Source organism: Corylus avellana, chromosome ca8, assembly GCF_901000735.1.
Source record: "Corylus avellana chromosome ca8, CavTom2PMs-1.0".
NCBI lineage: Eukaryota > Viridiplantae > Streptophyta > Magnoliopsida > Fagales > Betulaceae > Corylus > Corylus avellana.
Window position 1 is genome coordinate 7,349,678 of NC_081548.1, and position 23,321 is coordinate 7,372,998.

The 23,321-nt window shown below is 38.6% G+C and overlaps 1 protein-coding gene across 2 annotated transcripts in view; it reads left to right on the top strand.

Annotated features, from left to right (window-relative positions):
- Nucleotides 1-22,927, top strand: part of LOC132191138 (protein KAKU4) — a 30,566-nt gene extending 7,639 nt beyond the window's left edge. Inside the window, exons 3-13 of one of the 2 annotated variants that reach the window (XM_059606153.1) lie at nucleotides 2,277-2,392; nucleotides 5,133-5,218; nucleotides 5,322-5,455; nucleotides 7,610-7,792; nucleotides 9,064-9,334; nucleotides 9,503-9,579; nucleotides 9,801-9,837; nucleotides 14,801-14,882; nucleotides 15,713-15,801; nucleotides 22,076-22,118; nucleotides 22,201-22,927. In XM_059606153.1, the coding sequence (XP_059462136.1) occupies nucleotides 2,277-2,392; nucleotides 5,133-5,218; nucleotides 5,322-5,455; nucleotides 7,610-7,792; nucleotides 9,064-9,334; nucleotides 9,503-9,579; nucleotides 9,801-9,837; nucleotides 14,801-14,882; nucleotides 15,713-15,801; nucleotides 22,076-22,118; nucleotides 22,201-22,543 (1,461 nt within the window). In that variant the 3' untranslated portion in view covers nucleotides 22,544-22,927. Of the gene's footprint in view, nucleotides 1-2,276; nucleotides 2,393-5,132; nucleotides 5,219-5,321; nucleotides 5,456-7,609; nucleotides 7,793-9,063; nucleotides 9,335-9,502; nucleotides 9,580-9,800; nucleotides 9,838-14,800; nucleotides 14,883-15,712; nucleotides 15,802-22,021; nucleotides 22,119-22,200 lie in introns of both variants that reach the window. The other variant, XM_059606152.1, reaches the window with a different exon arrangement.
- Nucleotides 22,928-23,321: the final 394 nt, after the last annotated feature.

Here is a 23,321-nt window from a genome sequence, read left to right on the forward strand (position 1 = left end):
AAAATTGCTAGAAGGTTGGCCTCGTGGAAGCGTTCTTATTTGTCCAAGGGGGCGAGGCTCACTCTCATCAAGAGCACCTTATCCAACTTGCCCACCTATCTTCTGTCCTTGTTTCCCATCCCTATCTCCGTGGCGAATCGTATTGAGAAGATTCAACGGGATTTTTTATGGGGAGGTTTCAAGGATGAACCCAAATTCCATTTGGTCAGTTGGCACGAGGTTTGTTCTCCGATTTCTGAGGGAGGTCTAGGGATTCGGAGCTTGCGCCTTTTCAACCAAGCTCTCTTGGGGAAATGGCTATGGAGATTTGCAAATGAAGAAGAAGCTTGGTGGAGAAGTATCTTGGTGGCTAAGTATGGGGTGGTTTGGGGTGGTTGGCGTTCAAATGTTCCTCGTGGAACGCATGGGGTGGGGCTATGGAAATACATTTGTGGGGTTTGGAGGTCGTTTCGGTGCCACTTCAGATTAGTTCCCGGTTTGGGGGGGAAGGTCAAATTTTGGGAGGATTGTTGGTGTGGCGAGACGCCCCTCAAAGATGCTTTTCCGGGCCTTTTTAATATAGCCCGCAACAAGGATGCCTCCATTGCGGATATCCGGGAGTGCATAAATGGGATGGTGCACTGGAACGTCACTTTTACCCGTAGCATCCATGATTGGGAGGAGATGGCCTTACCTCTTTCTTCTCGCTCTTGTATTCGTCTCCGATCCGGGGGGAAGGGGTTGACCGGATGTGGTGGATTCCTTCTAGGAAAGGGAAGTTTGAGGTCCGCACTTTCTACAGGAGGCTTGCCCTTAAGGAGCCTAACCAGTTCCCTTGGAGAAGGATTTGGCGTACTAAGGCTCCTTTGCGAGTGGCGTTTTTTGCTTGGTCGGCCGCTCTTGGGAAATCTCTCACACTGGATAATGTTCGGAAGAGAGGTATTGTTGTGATTAATCGTTGTTGCATGTGTAAGGCGGATGGGGAGTCTGTGGATCATCTCTTCCTTCATTGTGGGGTCGCGCGCAAGTTGTGGGAGGTCATCTTCTCTCGCTTTAACTTGAGTTGGGTTATGCCTAGAAGTGTCATGGAGATGTTTGCCAGTTGGTGGGCGGGAGGTAGAACTAGTAGTGCGGTGGTTTGGAAGATGGCCCCCTTGTGTCTCCTATGGTGCCTTTGGAAGGAAAGGAATGCGAGATGCTTTGAGGATTTGTCGAGGAACCTAGAGGACCTTATTCACTTCTTTTTGTACACTTTATTCACTTGGACAGCAGGATGGCTTGCTCCTTTAGTGATTGATTTTTCTGATTTTCTCTTTATGTTCTCTTCTTCTTTCTCCCCTACTTAGTCGCTCTCTTGTATACTTCCTTTGTACTAGGGTTGCGCCCCTCTGCGCTCTTAATGCATTATTACTTATCAAAAGAATTGTACATTTTAGAATCGCTATTTTTAATCATATTTTTTGAAATCGCAAACCTAAATGAACCCCAAGTAGATCGAGAATCTGATTGGTGTGCATTGAAATAGCATGAGCTTGCTAGAAGACGCAATTGAACCTTGCAGATCTTTTGTCTATACCTGTCTAAATTCCTCATTCATCCAATTTAGGAAAGATATGACTTGTTATCAGAGCTATAGAAAAATAATTTTTGTTGGAAAATTAAAATGAGGATCTCTCTCTTTTTTTTTTTTTTTTTTTGGTTGTATTGTGTACTTAAAAATGCATTAACTGATATGTTTATATTAAACATAATTATCTATTCAGCGCTAATATAAAAAATCTGTGACTGATGCTTTTGCTGACTTCTTTTAGTAGATTGCTCTTGACATGTTTTCCTATCGACTTCTAATCTGGGTTTAGCTCTGCTGATGCTAATATCTTCCAGAAAGTTTACCTTGATAACGGGTATTCTTAAAACACTCTTTTGGACCACACAAACACTTTACTTTCCTTTTATCATGCTCTATATTAAGACAACTACTCCCTCTGTTCCTAAATAAATAGTCTACATTTCCTTTTGTGGCTGTCTCAAAATATTTGGTCATTATCAGAAAATGTAAGAATTATTTTTTTACAGTTCCTATGATAACCTTTGTTAATTGTATTTCTTAGAAGGGAATACGATTGCATTTTCACTTTTCAAGGTAAAAGTAAAGGGTAATATTTGAGGCAGGCGAAGCTCATGTATTACTGGTTTCCTTCGAACTTCTACATTTTCAAGTGGGACAATAATTTAGGACAAAGGGTGAATATGTTTTTTTTTTTCAGACATTTGAGTGATTTGTATTCTTGTATCAGAAGGATGGGTCATCAGAGATGATCAAGTACTTTAGGAAGGAGCCCCAGACCCCACTTGGCAAGAGTGAGACAAAGTGTCTAATTGAACAGTTACTTATGCAGGAGACCTTCTCAAGGTAATTAAGATTTTCCTTTTTTATTTTTTATTTTTAAATTTTTTAAAGTTTAGATTTCTAGTTGGTTATTCCCTGTCTCAATCACTTATGAATTTTCATTAGGAAGTATACAAAAGGTTCACCTAAAGAATTATCGATTTCTTTTTTCAAAAGCATCTACTCTATGCTTGTAATTTATACGTAGTTTAAGGCATTTTTAAATATATCCTTGTTTTTTGAACCCAAAATTTATGGCAAAAAATAGTATAGCATCTCTTAACGGTTTGACTACTCTAATAGTAGATCTTTTTGACCCTTCCAAATACATATGATTCTCTCCTACACTTGGAATCTTGGACTTCAGTGTACTTATGCAACAATATGAGACTAAATCTTCCGCATCAATTTATGATTAAGGGGATCAAAGGTGATATTGTATGTAGTTGTATTTGGCTTTAAGCTGTAGTTGAAATTTTAATATCTTACATCATACCTAAGAATATGGGAGGAAATTGTTATTAGTTGTGGGATTAAAAGAGGCGCCCCTTAAAGGTAATTGTGAGGGTGGAAGAATCGCAAGAGCCACATTGATGTATGTAGTGCCTGTGCATGTGTGTTTGTAAGTACTCATGATTTTTGGCACTGCTCATGTTTTATCCTGAATAATTTAATATTTTTTTTTTGATAAGTAATAAGAATATTTTATTAAAAAGCGTAAGGTGCCCCAAAAGTACATTGGATATATACAAGAGGAGCACCTAACTAGAAAAAAGAGAAGCGGGAAAGAAAATCCGCATAGCTAAGAGACATAGGGGAAAGGTATGCCACAGTCCACAAATACAAGGAATAAAACAAGGAGGTAAAATTTCATCCATAGAGCTTTCCAAATCCTTGAAATACCTGTTGATTCTCTCCCGCCAAATCGTCCAAAAAATACAAATAGGCACCATTTTCCAAACCACCACACTCCTAGTCCTTCCAGTGGAGCACCAGCAAGCGCACAAGTCCAAAACACAACTAGGCATGACCCAAGACAGACCAAGCCTGCTAAGGATGTTGCTCCACAGAGCGTGGGCAACCTCGCAATGAGGAAGTGATCTACCAACTCTCCATCTTTCTTGCACATGCAGCATCTATTAATGACAATCACCTGCCTCTTCCTTAGATTATCTAGAGTAAGAATTTTTCCAAGCGCTGCCGACCACACAAAGAAAGCTTCCCTTGGGGGAGCTTTGGTCCTCCACACACACTTCCACGGAAAACCGTTACCTTCCACTTTGGATAGGGCTCCAGAAAAATCTTTGACCTTAAACATTCCTTTTTTGGAGGGAATCCACCACAATTTGTCTTTGCTCCCCATTCGAATTGAGACTGACTGCAACTTTTGGAAAAAGGAAGCAACGACTTCTACCTCCCAATTGTGAGCCTCTCTGCAAAAGATTACATTCCACTGATAAGCTCCGCCAAGTAACTCCACGTTGGCTGCCACCGAAGCATCCTTCTCACGAGCAATACTAAAAAGCATTGGGAAGTCATCTTTAAGCTTGGGAAGTTGGAGAGGACAAAGGGGTAATTGTACAGTTCTGCAAATCTGGAGAATGACTCATTTGTGTGTAATGTGGTGCTTATGGAGAGAAAGGAATGTACGGAGTTTTGAGGATCGAGAACTTGGACTTATAGAGTTGAAGAAAAGGGTGCTCCAAACACTTTTCTCATGGAAAGTATTGTGGCATTCTTCTCAAGTCTCAACGCTTGCGGAATTCCTAGATTTATGTGCTGCATTTTTAGTCTAAAAGCTTGTCTATGTGGGCTCTTTTGTATACTTCCTATGTATATGGACTGCGCCCCTTGCACTTTTAATACATTGATATTGCCTATCAAAAAAAAAAAAAAAATGGATCCTGTCAGATCATTTTCCTTTGATTTTGGATTGTACTGTATCCGCTGGTGGTAGTAGGTATTTTAAATTTGAAAATGTGGTTAAAATCAAAAGATTTTGTCGAGCAGGGGAAAACATGATGATTGTCATATAATTTTCAAGTATTTCTTAGCAATGTACTGGCTTGAAAGTTGGAAGCCTTGAAATCAGACTTAGATAATGGAATGAGCCATGAGGAGGTGTCTGGGACTGTAGGGAAGAAAAAGAAAAGATCTTTTGGATGGTATCTGGGAGATGGATTTTATTGTAAAGTGACGACCTGTAATTGAGGCTGAAAGGTTGATGAATGAATATTTTTCTAAGGGTTGACCTTTTTTGCCGATGAAGAACGTGGGTTTGCGATTGGGTGCGTCTTACAAGGCTACACCTATTTGGAAAACATATTTGATAAAATGGAATGTTTGTTGGCTGGATGGAAAATGCTTTATTTATCTAAGGGAGGTAGACTGACTTTGATAAGTAAAAAAAAAAACACAATTTCCAATTTGCCTACTTATTATTTTTTCTGAGTTTTTAAACTTTGTTGTTCTTCTTTTTCTCTTGAATAGGGGGTTCTCTTGTATACTTCATGTGTGTTAGGGTTCCTTTGCACTTTTCTAATTAGATTAAATTACTTATGCATATACATATAGAGGGAACACCAGTTTGTTGACAACCTTAAACTGCCATTATCCTGAACCATGTGTTCATGAAATGGTAGGAGTAGTTCTGCTATGTCGGTATTGACATGTAACATTATGTTCTGTGGATTATTCATTTTTTTATTTTTTTTATCTTTCTTACTTAATTGACTTCAAGTTTGGGGTTCTCACCTTTGACCAGGGAAGAATGCAATCGATTAATAATGATTATTAAATCAAGAGTTGTGGATTGGCCCTCTACTGAAGTTGCAGAGGATGGGAGACTGAGTGAGATACTCAACAGAAAAGTTGGCAGTGTTATTTCGTACAAAGCTAAAAAATTAACTTGCTGAATACCCATGTATGACTTAGGGTGTTAATTATATTTCAGATACGGACATGCCTGATCTCTGCAGTACCGCCATTATGGAGGCAAAAAAATGGTTAAAGGAGAAGAAGTTGACAAATTCAAAGTCAGAGTTGGATCATGGAACCTGCACTTTAAATTCTATTATGGTGTCACCGGTTAGTAACTCTCATTCCTATGGTCTCTTAAGTGGGGTGTGTGCGTGTGTGTTTGTGCACACACATATATTGCTGTTATATTGTGTTGGATCTTGGTGCCTTGATCAGGAATATATGATTGTAGTTTTAACTTTTACATGATATGAATTGACTAGTTGCATCTTGGGGATTTCTATTGTCACTCTTTAATATTGCAGATTCAAGGGTTCCTCTCTACAAGTCTATATCTTTTATATACCTCATACAACTTCTACTAAGCTTTCTGGACTTTACTGTACTTGTGGTTCTCTGGGGAATCCTTGGATTGATTTGTTCTTTGTTTTCCAGAATTTCCACATAATTTATTCATTTTAACCCTCCATCAGTGTTCTCTTAGTAGTTTGATTTGTATTGACTATTCTGTTGTTTTTAATATGAGTGCATTTTTGAAAGCTATATCTGTCCACCCTAGTTTTATCAGAGTTTTAGCTTGTCTATAGTGGTCATCAATTCTTTACCTTCTTTTTACTTGCTTGGTGCTTTCTGGTAAATGTATTAATTATAACTTCATCGTCTTGTCAATTTCAGTACGTTTTAAGTTGAGTAAGCCTACTTATCCAAGTAACTTATTTCCTTGTAGTTTTTTCTTGCTTATATCTCATTCCATTTGGTTGCCAGTGTGGCTTTTTTGTCCTTGAGTTGTCTAGAGAAACCCTTGCTCATTTTCAACTACTGAGACACACAAGGACATTTTGCAAGAGTGCCTAGAATAAGTGGGCTTAATTTATGTGAGGTGGGTGTTTGTTGTCCACCTTAGGCAGTGGTTCATTTTTTTTTTTTTTTGGGGAAACAATACTTATCTCCGTAAACTTTCACCTCTTGTGTACTAGGGTTGCGCCCTTCTGCTCTTTTCAATTAAATGAATTATTTATATAAAAAAAAACTTTCACCTTAATTGCAATGTTCTCCCAAACTAAAAAAAAAGGTTCTAATTGACCTCCCAAACTACTTGCTCCTTTCACTTAGCTCTATTTATTGAGAAATTTTTGTGAAATCCGATGGAACATTGCTCGTGACGCAAAATGGAAATAATACAACTCCACGAAGAAATGGCAAGTAGACCCAACTGTTGGTCTCCATGGAAGAGGAGACGCTGGAGACCCACAACCAGCCGTGGGTCACGGCCAGAGATTTTTTAATCTAAGGGCATATTGGTATTTTTATACATCTCATTGGTGGGTATAATAGACATTTGATGTCCTATGATGCATTTGCCTTCCAATCTTCTGGATCTTGATTTGCCAATGGCCCTTAGGAAGGGAAATAGGTGATGTACTCATCATCCCCCTAGTCAATTTCTCTCGTGTTGTACCCTATCTCCTTATTATGGGTTTTAGTGTTCGCCATCTCCAAACACAAAGGAGATATTCTACTTAGGCTACCTATCGAGCCCTGTACTGGCACAATCCGTTTTCTCTAAGTCAATCCCAGTTCCATGTACCTGTAACCCATTACAGTGGAAGTGCTTTTCTCTAAACTTGACTTTCACTCTTCCTGCTTGCCGAATGAAAAGAAAGAATGTTTCACTTTCTATACCGAGGGCATGCCTTTGTCTTGTTCATTGCGATTTTGAACGTCAAAGGGCCAAGTGAAAAGGGGCAAGTAGTTAAGGGGTCAATTGAACTTGTTTTAGTTTGGGGGACATTACAATGGAGTTGAAAGTTAAGGGGGGTTAAGAGTAGTAGTTTTTTTTTTTTTCTTTTCTAATCCGGGGGCGGGTTTAGCAATTGTATTATTCATGGGCCTATATATGTCACAATAATTTGTCTATTTTTTCTTGTAGAGAAAGCTCTCATTGATGTAAGTAATGATGCTTTAATTGAAGGTTATAAATGTCTATGCCTGCTCTTTAAAAACATAGAAAAATATTGAATCTAAAGGCTAAAAATGTATCAATTATGACTGCTGATGCCTCCAGGAGTTTACATTAGAAAATTGTTAGATATGTCAATTTTTCTTGATATTTACCATCTTGGTGATTTAGAATTTTTTTGTTTTTAAAATTTTTTTTCTAAGAAAAGGCACTGGAGTACAATTATTGAAACATAAAAAGCTTGTTTATGTAGGCATAATGCCCTATTGGTTGCATCTCAAAACTGATTCTTAATGATGCAGTTTACTGAAGTTGAAGTTGGTTCACCAGTGGATATGGCCAGAACGTACATGCAGGGACGTCCTCCATGGGCCTCTCCTTCTGAAAACCATGTTGAATGTAAATATCCATCCCCAATAGGGATACAGCTTTACAAGGAAGAAACTCCATTTTCTGTTGGTGGGAAATCTACATCCTCTTTGAAGGTGCCTTTGCAAAATTATTTTCTGTATATTATAGTGTTTGATGCTGATTCTTCTATTCCTTTTGTTATGATGGGTAGTATTAAGACTTTGGTATTTAAATTGATAATAATAGAAACATGCTCTCAATGTGAAAACTAGGTCTTGTTCCATGATGAAAGTATGTGGACACTTTACAAAAAATATATGCCCAGTTTATGAATGAATTCTGCCAGGGTGATGGATTGTAATTTAAAGGGGGAATTTATTAAATTATGGGTCAGGAAAGTGAGAAATGTGGCTGATCAACGCTGGCGCTGATGGAACCTCGTTCAAGTGAGGCGGAGGAGCTTTCTGTCATCACTGAAGGATGTCTGAAAAATTCTACCTTTAGAAACAACCACGAAGTTCCTCTGACCACCACCAGCATATATCTTAACTGCCAAATAACGTCCGAATTTGTTTGCACACACCTCTGGACAATAAAAGCTTTAGAACCCGCTTTGGAGGACTTTGTAACTCCTTCGAGGCCTGTGCTTTAAGCAACTACTCCATGGTAGCAAGACTCTACCCATGGATACCGATTGCTCAATGCCCTTACTCTCAAAACGCGAAATGTTAAAACCCCTCTTCCATTGTGAATTCAAACCATTTAGCTTCCACTATGAACTGTCTAGATAAACGCATTGTAGAACACCAAAAAGAAAAGAAAAAAACTAAGGTCGATGCCTAAGAAGCCAACTGACAGTCTAGGAATGTCGGGACACGCTTACATGCACTGACGAGAGCATATTCATTAAATGAACTTATGAATACCAAAACTCACGCCAAGCATACATGAGTATGTACATACATCTATATGCGTGTTTATACATAGATTTGTGGGTGAGCTTTAGGTTGAGAATGCCCTGTTGGCTTTTAGAGTATATATATATATTTGTCTGCAAAATGGAGTTCATCCTTTAAGCTGGAATTGCTCCTTTAATTTTTCTACTTGTAAAGCATCTATGAAAGAAAGGAAGCAAATTATTCTGTTTTCTTTCTTTATCTGGTAATCATCCTTGCACTTTAGAGTTAATGGTAAGTTAAATCACATATATTCATGGGAACAATGGCATCATACTTTTTGGTAAGAAGGAACAATCTTGTGCTAGTTTTCCCCTTGTGTTTGTAGTCCTAATAGATTAAAAGAAGGAAAAAAAACACAAGAAAGAAAATGATATTTAGATGTATTATCTTTTCTGCGTTCTGCTGATTCAATTTATTGTGGTTCATGTGCTTAAAATTGAATGCAGCTGAAAAGGGAATCTCCAGGCACTGGCTCATGGAATATCCAGGAGGAAATACGAAGAGTGCGATCAAAGGCAACAGAGGAGATGCTAAGGACGCTGCCTTCCTCCAAAATTGATCGGTCTGCATTTTCTTTAGAACATAAAAGTAGCCCTAATTCTTTAGTGACTGAAAAACTAGATGATAGTATGGGAGATAAAATGCTGACCTCTACACAACCAGTAGATGCATCTTTGAACTTGGCCATAGAACGAACGACATCCCATGGCTTCCCTGGTATGCGTTTAATTACTGGTTGGAAGGAAATTATTTGGCTTATTCCAGTAATTTACTGTCATAAATCACAGAATAGATTGCCTAATTGTCAAAATTATCTTAAGTTTGGAGAACATAAAGAAATTAAATTAGTCTAAGACATGGGAATGTCATTTTCTGCCCCTTCAGTTTTGACAACACAAGATGGGATGCAGAAGGAGGCTTTGTCACCTAATCCAGCTGTAATTGCTTCTGAACAAAATCAGGTACCTGAGCAGTGGATTAGTAGTTTAAATTGTTATTTATTACTTGGATGCATGTTCATTTCTTAGGCTCATACAAGAAATTTAATTCATTTGTTCATATTCATTTTTCCAAATTTGTTGCAACTAGTGGATACCAAATGTTAGAATTGTTTTCTATAGTTCAAGGCTAATAAGGGTCAAGTTGTAGAATATCTAACATAGTTTACCATTTTGTTGTTAAGGATTTGGAAGCCACTCGGATCATTGAGGAAAAAGAAGGTGATCTTTGTAATCTTCTATCACGATCATTTAAGTTTTGCCTCAAAGCAACATAATGACTCTTTGCTAGTACTTCTGTTAATTTATTTGTTACAAATTGCTGTTAAACTGTGTTTATTCATTTTATCTTTTTGTTAATTTTTATAGGCTACAAGTGAAACACTACCTCTTATCAGTAATTGATTTTTACACAGCACACCATAATTTGTTAATTGGAAGTATGAGTACTCTATCTGGCAGTATGGAGATTTGAAATCAGTTGAGCTGAGATAGCCCTTAGGATTTTAGAATCTTTATACAGTTAGGATCCTACATGCAAAAATTACTTTATGATTTTAGGGGAAATAAAAAAAGTGTTGTGGTAGTGGAATGGTGTTGTATGTGTAAGAAGAATGGGGAATCCTTAGATTATTTGTTGATTCATTGTGAAGTGGCTACTTGGTTATGGAACTATGTCATTACTTTGTTCGGTATTGAGTGGGTCATGGCGTAAAGTTTCCTCGACTTGCTTGCTTGCTGGAATCGGGTGGGGGGGTAGGGATATCTCTAAAGTCATTTGGAGGATGGTTCCTTTGTGCATCACTTGGTGTATTTGGTGGGAGAGGAATGCCCGAACGTTTGAGGATAAGGAGTGTTCGGTGGATGGGATGAGGAAGAATATGATCTCTATGCTACACTTGTAGGCGTTGGCTCACCACCGTATTGTTGTCCCGACTATAGAAGAGTTCTTGAATATGTGCTCTTTGTATATTCCGTAGGGGTTTCTCTTGTATATATCTTTGCATTAGGGTTGCGCCTCTCTGCACTTTTTCAATAATATTCACATTAATCATCCCAAAAAAAAAAAAAAAAAGAAGTTATCTGCTGGTTTTTGGAAAGCCTATAGGTATGAGCAGCTTATAGGTGGAGGAAGCAGATTGGAGAAAAGTTCTAATGTAGTAAGTTGAATTGGAAGAATGTGCTTGTTCTATTGGATGTGTATCAATAAACTCTCTATAGACTCATATGGCTGGGAGCTATTAGAGGTTTCAGTGGAGATAAGAAAGATTGATTATAAATTTTATGAGTAATGTATTGTTTATTAAAAAGCATAAGGCATTCCTAAGTACACAAGCAGTATACACAAGAGGCTCCAAAAGGAGTAGAAGAAACCGATACAACAAGAAAACCCACAAATCTACCCTTCACCTTTCGAGGGGTAGCCTTTAAGGTGACATCGATCCCCCCACATGGAATCCCCATCAAAGCCCAGTCCAAATGAGTGGCAGATGGGAAATCACCCAAATGGTAAGGAAAATCTCCGTCTTCCCCACCCCAGAAATCTTTGTCGTCCTCTTCACTATCCACCAACTTTGAAGATGAATTGAATCCAACCGGCCACTTTTGGGATTGGACCAAGCCTGAAGCCCTTCAACCACAACACTTGGGGAATTCCCCCACATGGATCCCCCATCAAAGCCCAGTCCAAATGAGTGGCAGAGGGAAATCACCCAAATGGTAAGGAAAATCTCCGTCTTCCCCACCGCAGAAATCTATGTCGTCCTCTTCACTATCCACCAACTCTGAAGATGGACTGAATCCAATCGGCTACTTTTGGGATTGGACCAAGCCCGAGGCCCTTCAACCACAACACTTGGCGAATCCTCCGTCCTAGGAAGCCCTCCTTGAGCCAACCCATTATTCAAGACTACACCAGAGACCCAAACCGTTGGAGTGGATGGGGTGGAGGGCATACCTGAAGCTTCCTTGCTTGGGACTCATAGAAACTGGTAGGGACAGAGGGTTGAGAAAGCCACGCCGAAGAAGACTCTTCACCGGTTTATGGTTCCCTCCATCCCTGGGTTGAGCCTTTGTTGTATAAAATGTCAAAATCTGATCGGAATTATCTAAGTGAGCGCTGACGACGAGCTTGTTGTCCAAGAAACATCGGCGACACTAGAACTCATCGGAGTAGATCCAGTAGAGACCCTTGCCGAAATCTTCGGGACTAAACCAACCATCGGAGGAGCCTTCATCACATCCTTCATCAAAGTCTTCAACCTCCATGGGACTAGACTAACCGTTGGAGGAACATCCGGCATATCCTTCATCGAAGTCTCTGACGTCTTGGAACTGGGTCGAACCTGGACTTAATATTGGAATTGGGCTTAAGAGGCCCTTTGGAATAAAACTGGAGTTTGGACTTTTGCGCTCGCCTAAAGGCCCAAGGACCCTTCTTGCGCCCTACGGGCTTACGACCCAACCCAACCTTCACCTGCCCAACCAAAATTGAGGCCATCACCTGGTCCAAATCTCCTAGCACCTTCTTGAAACTGCCCTTCCACGCCCAAAGGAGAGAAAACAGATCCTCCTTTTTGCTTTGCACAACTCTACCCTCAATTGTAGCATCACGTGATGAAACATCTGCGGCATGAGTAGGCCCAACTCCATTGACTGCACCACCACACGAATTTGAAACAGCTCAGTTCTTACCCACAGGATAATCCCATGTCTTCGGAGGTTCCTCCTCCCCCGATGGCTCAAGAAGCACCCTCGGCCTTGGACCTGGATTCTTCTCATTCTTCATCCCATCTGAAGGAGAGTCAATAGAAAGTGGAAGCTCTCTCATGGCTTCAAAGAATGCCATTACTTTGCTCAGTTCCCCAAAGAATATACTCTATCCCCACCATTCACGAATTTTCGGCAGCAAATAAACCCTCTCTGGCACCCCACAACTTAAGCCACTAGCTCCAAAAAGTGACTGGCCCTATTACCATGCCTTTGGATAGTGATGACATTTGAAGCCTCCCGAATGGTTTTGATGAACTCCTCGCCTTCAGAACTCTGCAGCACCTCTTCTACCGTCACGATCAACCAAGCGACACACCGTTGGCCCAAGGAGACAATCCCATCATAGCCTTTTCTCCTTTCCTCTAGTTGGAGCTTTGGCTTACCTTTTTCCTCTAAAAAGGAGAAAGATTTGTCCTTCACGAAGAAATTGCTCTCCATTACTCCATATCCCACCTCACGTGGCCTCCTTAGAAGATAATCGCACCATCGCCAGAGAAGAGAAGCAACTTGACCCCCATAAGCAAAACCACTTTCAAGATCTAAACTATAACTGCTTGTAAACGCTCCAACTTGACAAAATCTCGTACCCTGAAGCTGGCCGAGCTCCGATATGGTAAAATGTAGCAAAGCCCTAGCGTGATGCACCTACGCGCTCCACGGCTAGGGTAGAGAGAGAGAACGCTGCTCACTACTATTTGTTTATTTATAAGTAACAAGAATTTATAAAAAAAACGTAAGGCCACCCTAAGTATACAAAAAGTATATACGGGAAAAGCAAAGCTAGCCCACAAGAGACCCTGAAGAGAGAATCCTTTTTGATAAGTACCCCAAAAGAGAAACCTCAAACCCATAGAAACCCTATAACCTGACTAGAGCCAAAGCCTCTAGCCCCCCAAAGAAACCCTAGACTCGCAACATAGTCCTATCTAGGCTCGGACTAGGGCCACTGCCTCTAGCGTCAAATTTAATGGAGCATTCCAAATTTTTGAGCTCCCTCTTCCCCTTAGTATGTGAAACAGAAGCCCCATCTTCAATAAGCCAATCCTTTTCAATATCCGACAAAAGATCCCTAAATCTTTTATCGTCACCCCCGAAAGACACTCCCAAACAAAAGCCCCATCCTGCTCACTACTATTTATTTAGTCTAAAAGAAATAAAGAAAAAAAAAAAGATTGATGCCTTAGCTGGATAAAGCTGGAAGGTTCTGGAGAATTCAAAGTTGGCTTTATCTCCATTCCAAACTCCTTTAGAGCTAGTACCTATTAAATTGAAGATTGAAAGAAACAATTGGACCTCTAAGGATCTTAAGTTTTCTGTGAATACCCTTAAGTCCATGCATGTAAGATTGTTATATCATTGCATGATTGTCTGAGGCAGTACTGATTATTCATTGATTCCTGGATTTTCTTACCATTTTAAATTATAGATTGGAGGCAGTAATTGTAAACCCAACCCCTCCTCCTCTCAACGCCCAAATTTTTGGTTGTAGTTGTAGTAGGGTGTGGTTCCCAGTTCTGTTCCAGTAAATAGGCGATTGTAGATAAATGAAGTAGAACCACTTGATGTCTTATTCCAAATGGATATATCCTTGTGGGAGATTGACATGTTTGGAACCTTAAAATAGCTATCGATAGTGGCTATCTTTGACTAAGTTTTCAGTGAGGCTTCTCCTCAGGCTGTAATACAGGATGTTATCCACCAATTAAAGCATGTAAAACCTGAAATTGCATACGTTTTGTATTTTACTAAAAATGATATAGAGGATGTTAGAGGACCTTTTCATGGACTAATCAATTCTGAGTGGTTCCATCTTGGTGAGTGGTTGCTTTCAGTATGAAATTTTTCTTTGTACAAACGTATTGCAATTTGTGATCATTTGCTATCTATTTGGCTTTTATTGACAACTGTGAGGAACATATTTGCTTTTTGTTAAAGCTTTCAAACCAAAAGTTTAAGTTAATAGGAAGTCGGCGAGCAATGTATGTCAAGGTCGCCAACACCAAAACATGCCCCCTCACGTCAGGCCCACCTATTCATTGAACCGCATGCAGGCCTTCAATATGCCTGCAGATACACAAACAAACACTGAGATGAAAACTGAAATTAAAGAATGGGGGTCACGAATACTTGAACCAACCTCATGAACAACCAGGCTGTTACATGTTAGAATTTCCAACCCAAAAGCCTAAACTAATTGGAAGTGCACCAACAATGCAATCAGGTTCACAAGCATGCTAACACTTTCATTCTGTTTTGGATGATTTTACAAGCTTTTTGTCTTGTTTTGTTGTACTTGTTGCCTTGATATGATCCGTCAGATAGTTCATATGCATGAGTACAAAGTGTGTTGATTCTCTTTCATCCTTAATGTGAGCTTTTTTTTCCCTAACTAATTAAAAACCATCTAATGTAGGCTCACGGGATGGCACAGAAGGGATGGTGAGCCAGGGAGAAGGAATTCAATCATCAGAAGATATGAATACCGTATCACACTGGTTAGTTGGGTGTTTTGGTTTGTGGTTATTATTCTTAGGAAGCTGCTGCCATCCATTATTTTTTAATTGTAATTTTTTTTCATATACGGTCTTACATTTTAAGCTTTAAAATTGTAATGTATATGCCATGAGTTTGACTTCATAGTTAATGCATGATGCTTTATAATTGTAGTAGTATGTTCTTTTTCACTCAACATACCAAAAATTTTGGCTTCGTGAGTATTAGCTAAAGTCATTTGTAGGGAAGGGAGATCGTCAATCTGAATGTGAGAGGCTTTCACACAACAAAATAAGTTGATTTGTAAAGCGAAGATGGGGGAAAGTGGAGACCCTTAAATCCAGCAGTAGCCCCATGAGCCAAACTCCTATATCTTGTCTTAAATCTTAAATTACTCACCTTGTATGTCTAGACAAAGCAGGACCCCTTGAATTCTACCTGCAGAGATATGAAGAACTTTTAGCCACCCCCCTTAGACAAAATCTATATTACATGAAGTGGATATATATATATCAGCTTCTAAAAGTGCATCAATACTTCCTTTATATTGTCTCAAAATAAATATGGCCTCCTTATGAAGGATCTTACTAATTCAAATGAAAAATGGAATGGCGTCATATTAATTAGAGTTGCATTTTCTAGCAAGAATCTTGCTTGTTGCTACTGTAGCTTAGCATACAAGGGCCTAGGACAAATGCTATACCTATGTGGTTTGGAAGCTTTTTAATATAGATACTCTCTTTAATACCCCCACCCCCCCACCCCCTTTCTTTTTCTTGGTAAGGTAATTGTCATTTCTGGTTTTGTAACTTTATGTTGCTGTGTATCATAGTGATGCTGGTCCTGTCAATGTTGATGGAAAAAAAGATGCTATTGTGACAAATGAGCAACGTAACTCTATGGTGGGAGGAACCATACAAGGTGAGACTTCTAGACCAATCAATTGCCTTGCAGGAAAGAAAAAAAAAAAAAAAAAAAGACTAGAGATTGTCTTTACATTACTCTGGTGTTTGGATGGGTGTAATTTTTTAAGATTCCCAGGAATCCTAAGAGTACCCTGTTTGGTTGCATAGAATCAGGATTCCCAACCTAATTGCCTTTTGCTTCTAAATAGATGGGAATTCACATTCCCTCGATGTTGAGAATTTTTTTTTTCTTCTGAAGGACGAAAATCCCCATATTTATTATTAATAAGTTGCTGTAAACACCTTGTGCGCGTGCTAAACATTCTCTCGCATTCTCAATCCCCAATCTTACAAAACGTTTTAACTTTTTGATGCTACTATTTGGTTTTCTTTTTTTATTGGATATTGTCGTGGTTATACAAGAAAAGTTCTTTGCGAGAATTTTGTTATGATTATTTTTTAATGCTACTTTTATGGGTTTGATTGTGATCATGTATAAAAAAGTAAGGAACTATTTTATTTCACAAAAAAAAGGAAATGAACAGGTTTTATTTGGATATAGATGAAAAATAAAGAAAAGAAATAAAAAAATGTATATAAAAGTGAGGAACTATTTTATCCTACAAAAACGAAATGATCATGTTATATTTAATTATTGATGAAAAATAAAGAAATGGACAAGTTTTATTAGTCATTGATGAAAAATAACGAAAATAAATCAAACAGTATAAACAGTTTATATATTGGAAAATAAGACAAAAATCACGGTTTATATAGAGTTTTTCTTCGATGTAATTTTTAGTACTTTTGTATCAAAAAACTTTATGCACTTAAAGAAAGAAACATAACAATAGGGAAACATAAATAAATCCTACAGGATGTCTAGGAGTAAACCAAACATGAGAATCTTATATTCCAGGGAATCCTATCAGATGATCTTTTTTAAATGCTGGTTTAGTCACATTTCCGAGAATCCTAGTTCACATGAGGGGGAATACTAAACTCCCCGAACCTAACGCCACATATATGCTAACATTTAACCAGGAAAGATAGAATAAAATTAAAATAGAAATCTCTTTAAATTGTATGTTTACATCCTATAGGAAAGGTAGAATAAAAACAAATAAAATTGTCTTTACATTATGTGTTGACGATGTGCAGAACTTGTGCTTAATATCATACAGTTCTAGCTTTATAGCTCTTCTTTTTGTGCTAGACCTATGAGCTGTTTACTGTCTTTTTAATTTTAATTTTTCTGAAATTTTCTGAAATGAATAGGGTACAGGGAGTTATATGTTCTTTTGCTTTGTTATTTATGTATCATTGTATTTATTATACATGCACTTCTTTCCTGAAGCAAATGTTGAATAATTTCTACTTAAGCCCCAATGTCTTAATAAGTTCTGCCGATTTCATTAAATGACTTCCATTTATTTGTATGAATATCAGTTTCTGCATGATGAGTTTCGTCTCTCATTTACTTATTGAGGTACCTATTTATTATAAATGATTGATGCAGCTACGCTGATTTTATATGGGTCACGAATATAAATGATTGATGCAGTTACACTGATTTTATATGAGTCACGAATATCGGTTTCTGCATAATGAGTTTCGTCTCCCAATCAAAAGTTGCATGGGTCACGAATATCATCTTCTTTTTGCTCCCCTTTTTATTTTCCTTCATGGTCTAGCTGTTGGTTTGGGGGCTTGCATATAAGCTTTGACAAGAAAAAGTAAAGTCTTGTAGCTGTTTAGCTTACAAAATTTACTATGTTTGGCTTGTTGGTAAATTTTCCTTTTCCAAAAATTGTTTTATAGAAATCAAAATTATTTTTCCTGAAATTCTCTTGAAAATAGCCATATCAAATTAGGCAAGACGGGAGTTTTGTGTAAATTTGATTTAGAGAAGGCTTATGATCACGTTTGCTGGGACCTTTCGCTTTACGTGTTAAGGAGATGTGGCTTTGGGGGGAAATGGCATAAGTGGATCGCGCACCGCATGTCCACAGTTCGGTTCTCCATTCTGATTAAGGTACGCCTAGTGGTTTCTTCAATAGTTCTAGGGGTCTACCTTCATTGTCTGTCGGGTTGCTCCATACCATGTTTGATACCTGAGATGTGTTCTCCTTTGTTTTGAAGCTGCTTCAGGGTGGAAGATTAATCTGGCTAAATCTGAATTGGTTCTTGTGGGTAATGTGCTGAATGTGAGTGGGCTGGCTCGTATTTTGGGTTACAGAGTCTCGTCTTTGCCGATGAAAGATTTGGGTCTCCTGTTAGGTGCTTCGTCAAAGGCTAAATTTATTTGGGATACTCTCATTGAGAACATGGAGAGAATATTAGCTAGAAGAAAAAGAGTTTACTTGGCTAAGAGCGGTCGAGAGACAAGTGGTCAAGTAACGTTATTAAGACCACACTCTCCAACCTTCCCATATATTTCCTTTCCCTCTTCTCTATCCCAATTGGTGTTGCTAATTGGTTAGAAAAATTACTGAGGGAGTTTTTGTGCAGTGGTTTGGATAATGAGTCAAAACTCCATCTTGTTAGTTGGAAGGTTTGTACTCCTATTTAGGTTGGAGGTCTGGGGATTAGGAGTTTGACCACATTTAATCAGGTTCTATTGGGAAAGTGGCTAGGGAGGTTATCTGTGGAGAGAGGCGTTTTGGCGCAGTTAGTGGATATATATATGGGGAGTTTGGTGGGTGGATGGTGCACAAAAACTGTCACTGGACCCTATGGGGTGAGTCTTTGGAAACAAATTAGGAGGGGGTGGGACACCTTCTCTAGTTATGCTAGTGTTGAGGCGGGTGATGCTCTCGTACTTGGTTCTAGTATGATTTGTGGTGTAAATATCGTCCTTTGAAGGAATCCTTTCATTATTTTGTTTTGCTAGGAATAGGGATGCTCCAGTGGTTGACCTTAGGGTTGTTAGTAATAATGTGGTTCATTGGGACATTAGTTTCATCAAGTTGGTGCATGATTGGGAGGTGGACTCAATCTCCTCTTTCTTCAATGTCTTGTATTCGGCTAGGGTGGGTTGGGGAGGAGATGATAAGCTATGTTGGGATGCCCTCAAAAAGAACTTTTGAGGTTAAATCTTTTTACAAAGTTCTTCCCACTATTGACTCCTCCTTTGGAAGAGCATTTGGAGGTCTAATTGGGGTTTGCTTTTTTCACTTGGATAGCATCCCTAGGAAAAGTTCTCACTTTAGTCAATCTCCGCAAGCATCACATCCTAGTGATGGATTGGTGGTGTGTGTAAAAAGAGCGGGAAAACCCCGGATCTTCTTCTTCATTGTGATGTCGTGAGAGATTTGTGAAATATGGTATTTCAAATGTTTGGAGTATGGTGGGTTATGCCATGTTGAAAAAGAAGGGTTGGTTGGAATGATATTCATATTGTTTGGGATGTAATTCCTTAATTCTCAATGTGGTGCATTCAGAGAGAAAGGAATGCTCAAAGCTTAGAGGATTGCGAGAGAATGAGCCCGGATCTCTACTAACGCCCTTCTCTTTTTCTCTAACTTTGCAGATTATTGTACTTGTTTTTCTCATTCTTGATTTTCTGAACTATGTGGCTTATTTGCTTCATACTGTAGATTCGTCCTGGGGTTGCATGCTTTAGTTTGTTGATATAGTATGTCTATTTTCTGGACTAATGACTGTAATTAAGCTGAGCCGAGCCGAGGTTGGCCTGTTTGAACTTGGCTTGTTGAATGTTTATATGAGCTTGAGCTCGAACTCGAAAGAAAAATTCAAACGAGTTAAGCTTGAGCCCGAGCCAAGCTTGACTAATTGTTTTAATAAATTCTGATTCTAAACCATAAAATTTGATGGTTTTAGAAAAAAAAAAATAAAAAAAAGAACAAATATATTTTATTCATAAGCAATGTTAATATTAATGGGAGTGAGCTCAGCGTGATTTGAACGCTTCAGCAACTCCTTTTCAAATCCCCTATTAGCCTCCCTCTTTATAGACATTCTCTTGTGGTCTCTTATTGATGCGGGACTCAAAAAGAAAAAGAAAGCACCTTGCTGTTTTGTAAGTGTTCACTTGTGGGGATTTTTAATCTTTTTCTCTTGTGTGGGACTCCTAATGAGCACCCTCAACTCTCAAGTCCAATTGCTCTTCACTGTCAAGCAATTGTGTTTGGAGACTTAAATTGGGGAGCATTGCGGTGCAGGGGAGGCATGGCCGCAGTGCAGAGAGAGTGAGATAATAGATGGGAGTCTGCGTTTTTCTTTAAATGCTTCCTAAATTCCTTTTGTAGAAGGAAAGGGAATCCATGGATCGATTAACAGTGCCATACACTGACCAGCGACCACCTAAGTCTGTCCCTTACCAACTAGAGATGCAATTAACCTCTCTCAACACCACCACTACTAACACCAACACGAACTCACAGACACTCGTTGAGAAAACAGTACAGAAACAGGCATACACAACACTCCTATGCAACAGACAGAACAAGAATTCTCAACAAAGACAAGAATACCCATTTCATATTTGGGTTCTCATTTTTTGTGAGTGGGGAGCTTCTGATATGGATTGTCTGTAAACAATTGAGGTCCTGCCCACTGATGGGCGCTGACCTGTAATTGCTACATAATGTTTTCTCTCAACCCAAATTGTTGCTACCGAAGTCGCTGTTGGTTTCGTGAGATTGTTAGTGAACCTATGAAATTGGGTTTTGATCCAAATAAGCCGCTTTTGGTGTAGCCTTCTGTTCTTTGGCAGTAATGAGTAAAACAGTGGGAACAAAAGGTGGAAGCCTATAGAAGTTTTGGTTTGTTAAAGGATGAGATCTATCAAGCATTTAAAGGGCAAACCATGTGTATGATTGCTTCAGAGAAGAAGATCAAGAAATTGATGGGTTTCTTTGTGAGCAAACTGAAGATGAAGCCTTCACTAATTTCCAAGAATCCTAATCTTTTACTGCTTAGCTTGGAGAAGAGAATTATTCCGAGGTGTTCATTTCTGCAACCTTTGATTTCAAAGAGGTTGATGAAGGAAGATACTAGCATTGTTCAACAAGTGAAATGGGTATATAATATGGGTTACCTATGGGAAAGAGGATACTTGGGATCCAACTAAACTAATTGAATATATGACACATTAATATTCTAAAAAAAATATTTACTATACTGCTAGTCTATTAGAGATATAAATTATAATATTAACATAACTATACTGATAATATATATATAAGCTTTGTTCGTGAGCCTAATCTGACTCAAGCTGAGCTTTGGCATGTTCAGCTCATTTAGTAAATGAGCCTGAAAATCTATTCAAGCTCTATTCATTTAATAAATGAACCGATTCTAAGCCAAGCTTGTTCACGAGCTGCTCTATTCACTTACAATCCTATTCTGGATTAATAGAAGCAAATCCCTGACTTCGTTTATGCCCTTATGGAGTAAAGAAAGCAAGGCAGGCTAAGATTCCATTCAAAGTAACATAAGAGGATTCAATGTTGCACTATCTTCAACTCTTCTAAGGATCTGGAGTTTTTTTGAGAAAAGGTCCCATCGTTAATATCATGATTGGGTTGACCAGGCCAGATCATTAGTGAAATATCATGATTGGGTCGACCGGGCCAGATCATTAGTGAAATATCATGCTTGGGTCGACCAGGTCAGATCATTAATGAATAAAATCTAAGCCGTACATAGCTATTCCAGCTGAAGCACTTGGAATAATTATACCTCTTATACTAGGAGTAGCCTTTTTAGTGCTAGCTGAACATAAAGCAATGGCTTTTGTGCAACGTCGAAAGGGTCCTGATGTTGTGGGTAGAATAGAAGGTTTGAATCTAATCTTTCTCTTTTCTGGATAAATAATTAGTTCTACATGTTTGTTTAACTAGTCACATGTAGTTTGAACTGAGGCTATAACACTAGATACTGAATATTGTTTATAAATCTTGGACTCTGATTATTGAATCTGACTTGACAATATATTGAGTGTTTGTTTTAGCTGGTGTCTTATTTTTCACATTTTGAACGGGGTGGGAAAGGTCAGTTAGATTATGTTTGCTCGGTCTAGTGTAGTTTCTCCTTCCTAGATTCCTTGGTTAGATCAGAGTGTTTCTGAATGACTCCCATGTAGATTTTGATTTCCTGGTGTACTTAATATCTTTATTTGTTTATTCACCTGACATGGGGTTGTGCTTTTGTAAAATTAGTCAATTTGTGTTCCTTGCTGTTAATTCTCCTACTGCTGAATGCAATTTCAGATTCAGCATTACATGACATTGAATGCTTAACATCAAAAGAAATTGCTGGAACAGGAGGTGCTATTGCTGCTAATGGTTTCCCTTCTTCAGGATACAGGTGAAAGCGTGGTTGGCCCATTCTTTTCTAATGCTACATTATTTTAAACCATTTTTACTAAAACGGGCTTTCTCTTGTTCAGCTTGCTTGCAGGACGGGATACAGAACAAAATCCTGTGCCGGGTGATGCGGAACACAATCCCAATAGTTCCAGCCATGATACGATAGCTGCAGCAGATGTCCTTATGGAAGAAACCTGTGAGCTTTTGACAGAATCTTCTATGGAGGTCCCAAATGTCGATAGCGTAGCGGAGGGCCGTCCGGACAGTTCTAATATGCAATATGAAGAGTTATCAGAGGACCTCTCTCAGCCAAATTCAAAACACACTGTGGAAGACCAGACTAGCAGGATTGTTGAGAACCGACGGGGAAAGAAAATGAGCGGATACAATAGGAGGGGCAGGAGTAGGGTTAGGGGTAAATGATTCCAGATTCTCCTCTTGTACTGTATATTTAACTGTAAACTAGCCTAGGAAATTGAGGATAGTGCCACGGCTAAGGCAGCATATGTAAGTTATGAAATTGACAACTAGGCAGGATCTCTTTTTTCCCTTTTTTTTTGTTTTTTACAGCTTCTAAGATTTTATTTTATTTTATTTTTTGTATTTTTCCAGCTTCTGAGATTAGGTCCCAATTAGCCAGGGTTCCAAAAATTGGGAATAATTGGGTGTAAGAACACTAGGAAATGCGATTTGTGCAGAGTATGATTTATAGGTGACGTGTTAAAATGCCTTCTGTCCTCTATTTTGTAAGATATTAACCCTAGTGTGGTGTACTTGCAACAACATGCAAAGAATGCTTTTGTTCAATCAATGTTTTCGTTTAGTTCACAAGCTAAGATGCCCCCTCATGAAGGAAAATCTGATATTTTGAGTGAATCTTCTTTTGAAGTCCCAAACACAAATGAAAATTGAAAATGATAGGGTAGCCGCTGGTTTTCCATGTTATGGTGTGCCATTAAGCGTTTTTCCTCCAAAGTCAAAAACACCAGTTGGCAAGGCTAGCGGGATGCAACATGAAAGAAAGTGAGCGGATAAAACACTGGTTTTCATAATATAGTGGCGGTGTAAATGATGTCATTACTTTTTTTTTTTTTAATAGCGTGCTAACATATTTATTACATGGTGATACAATAATATTTAATTCTGACCATGAAATTACTCATTTTTATTTAAAGTGAAATATACAGAAATGAGATTAATT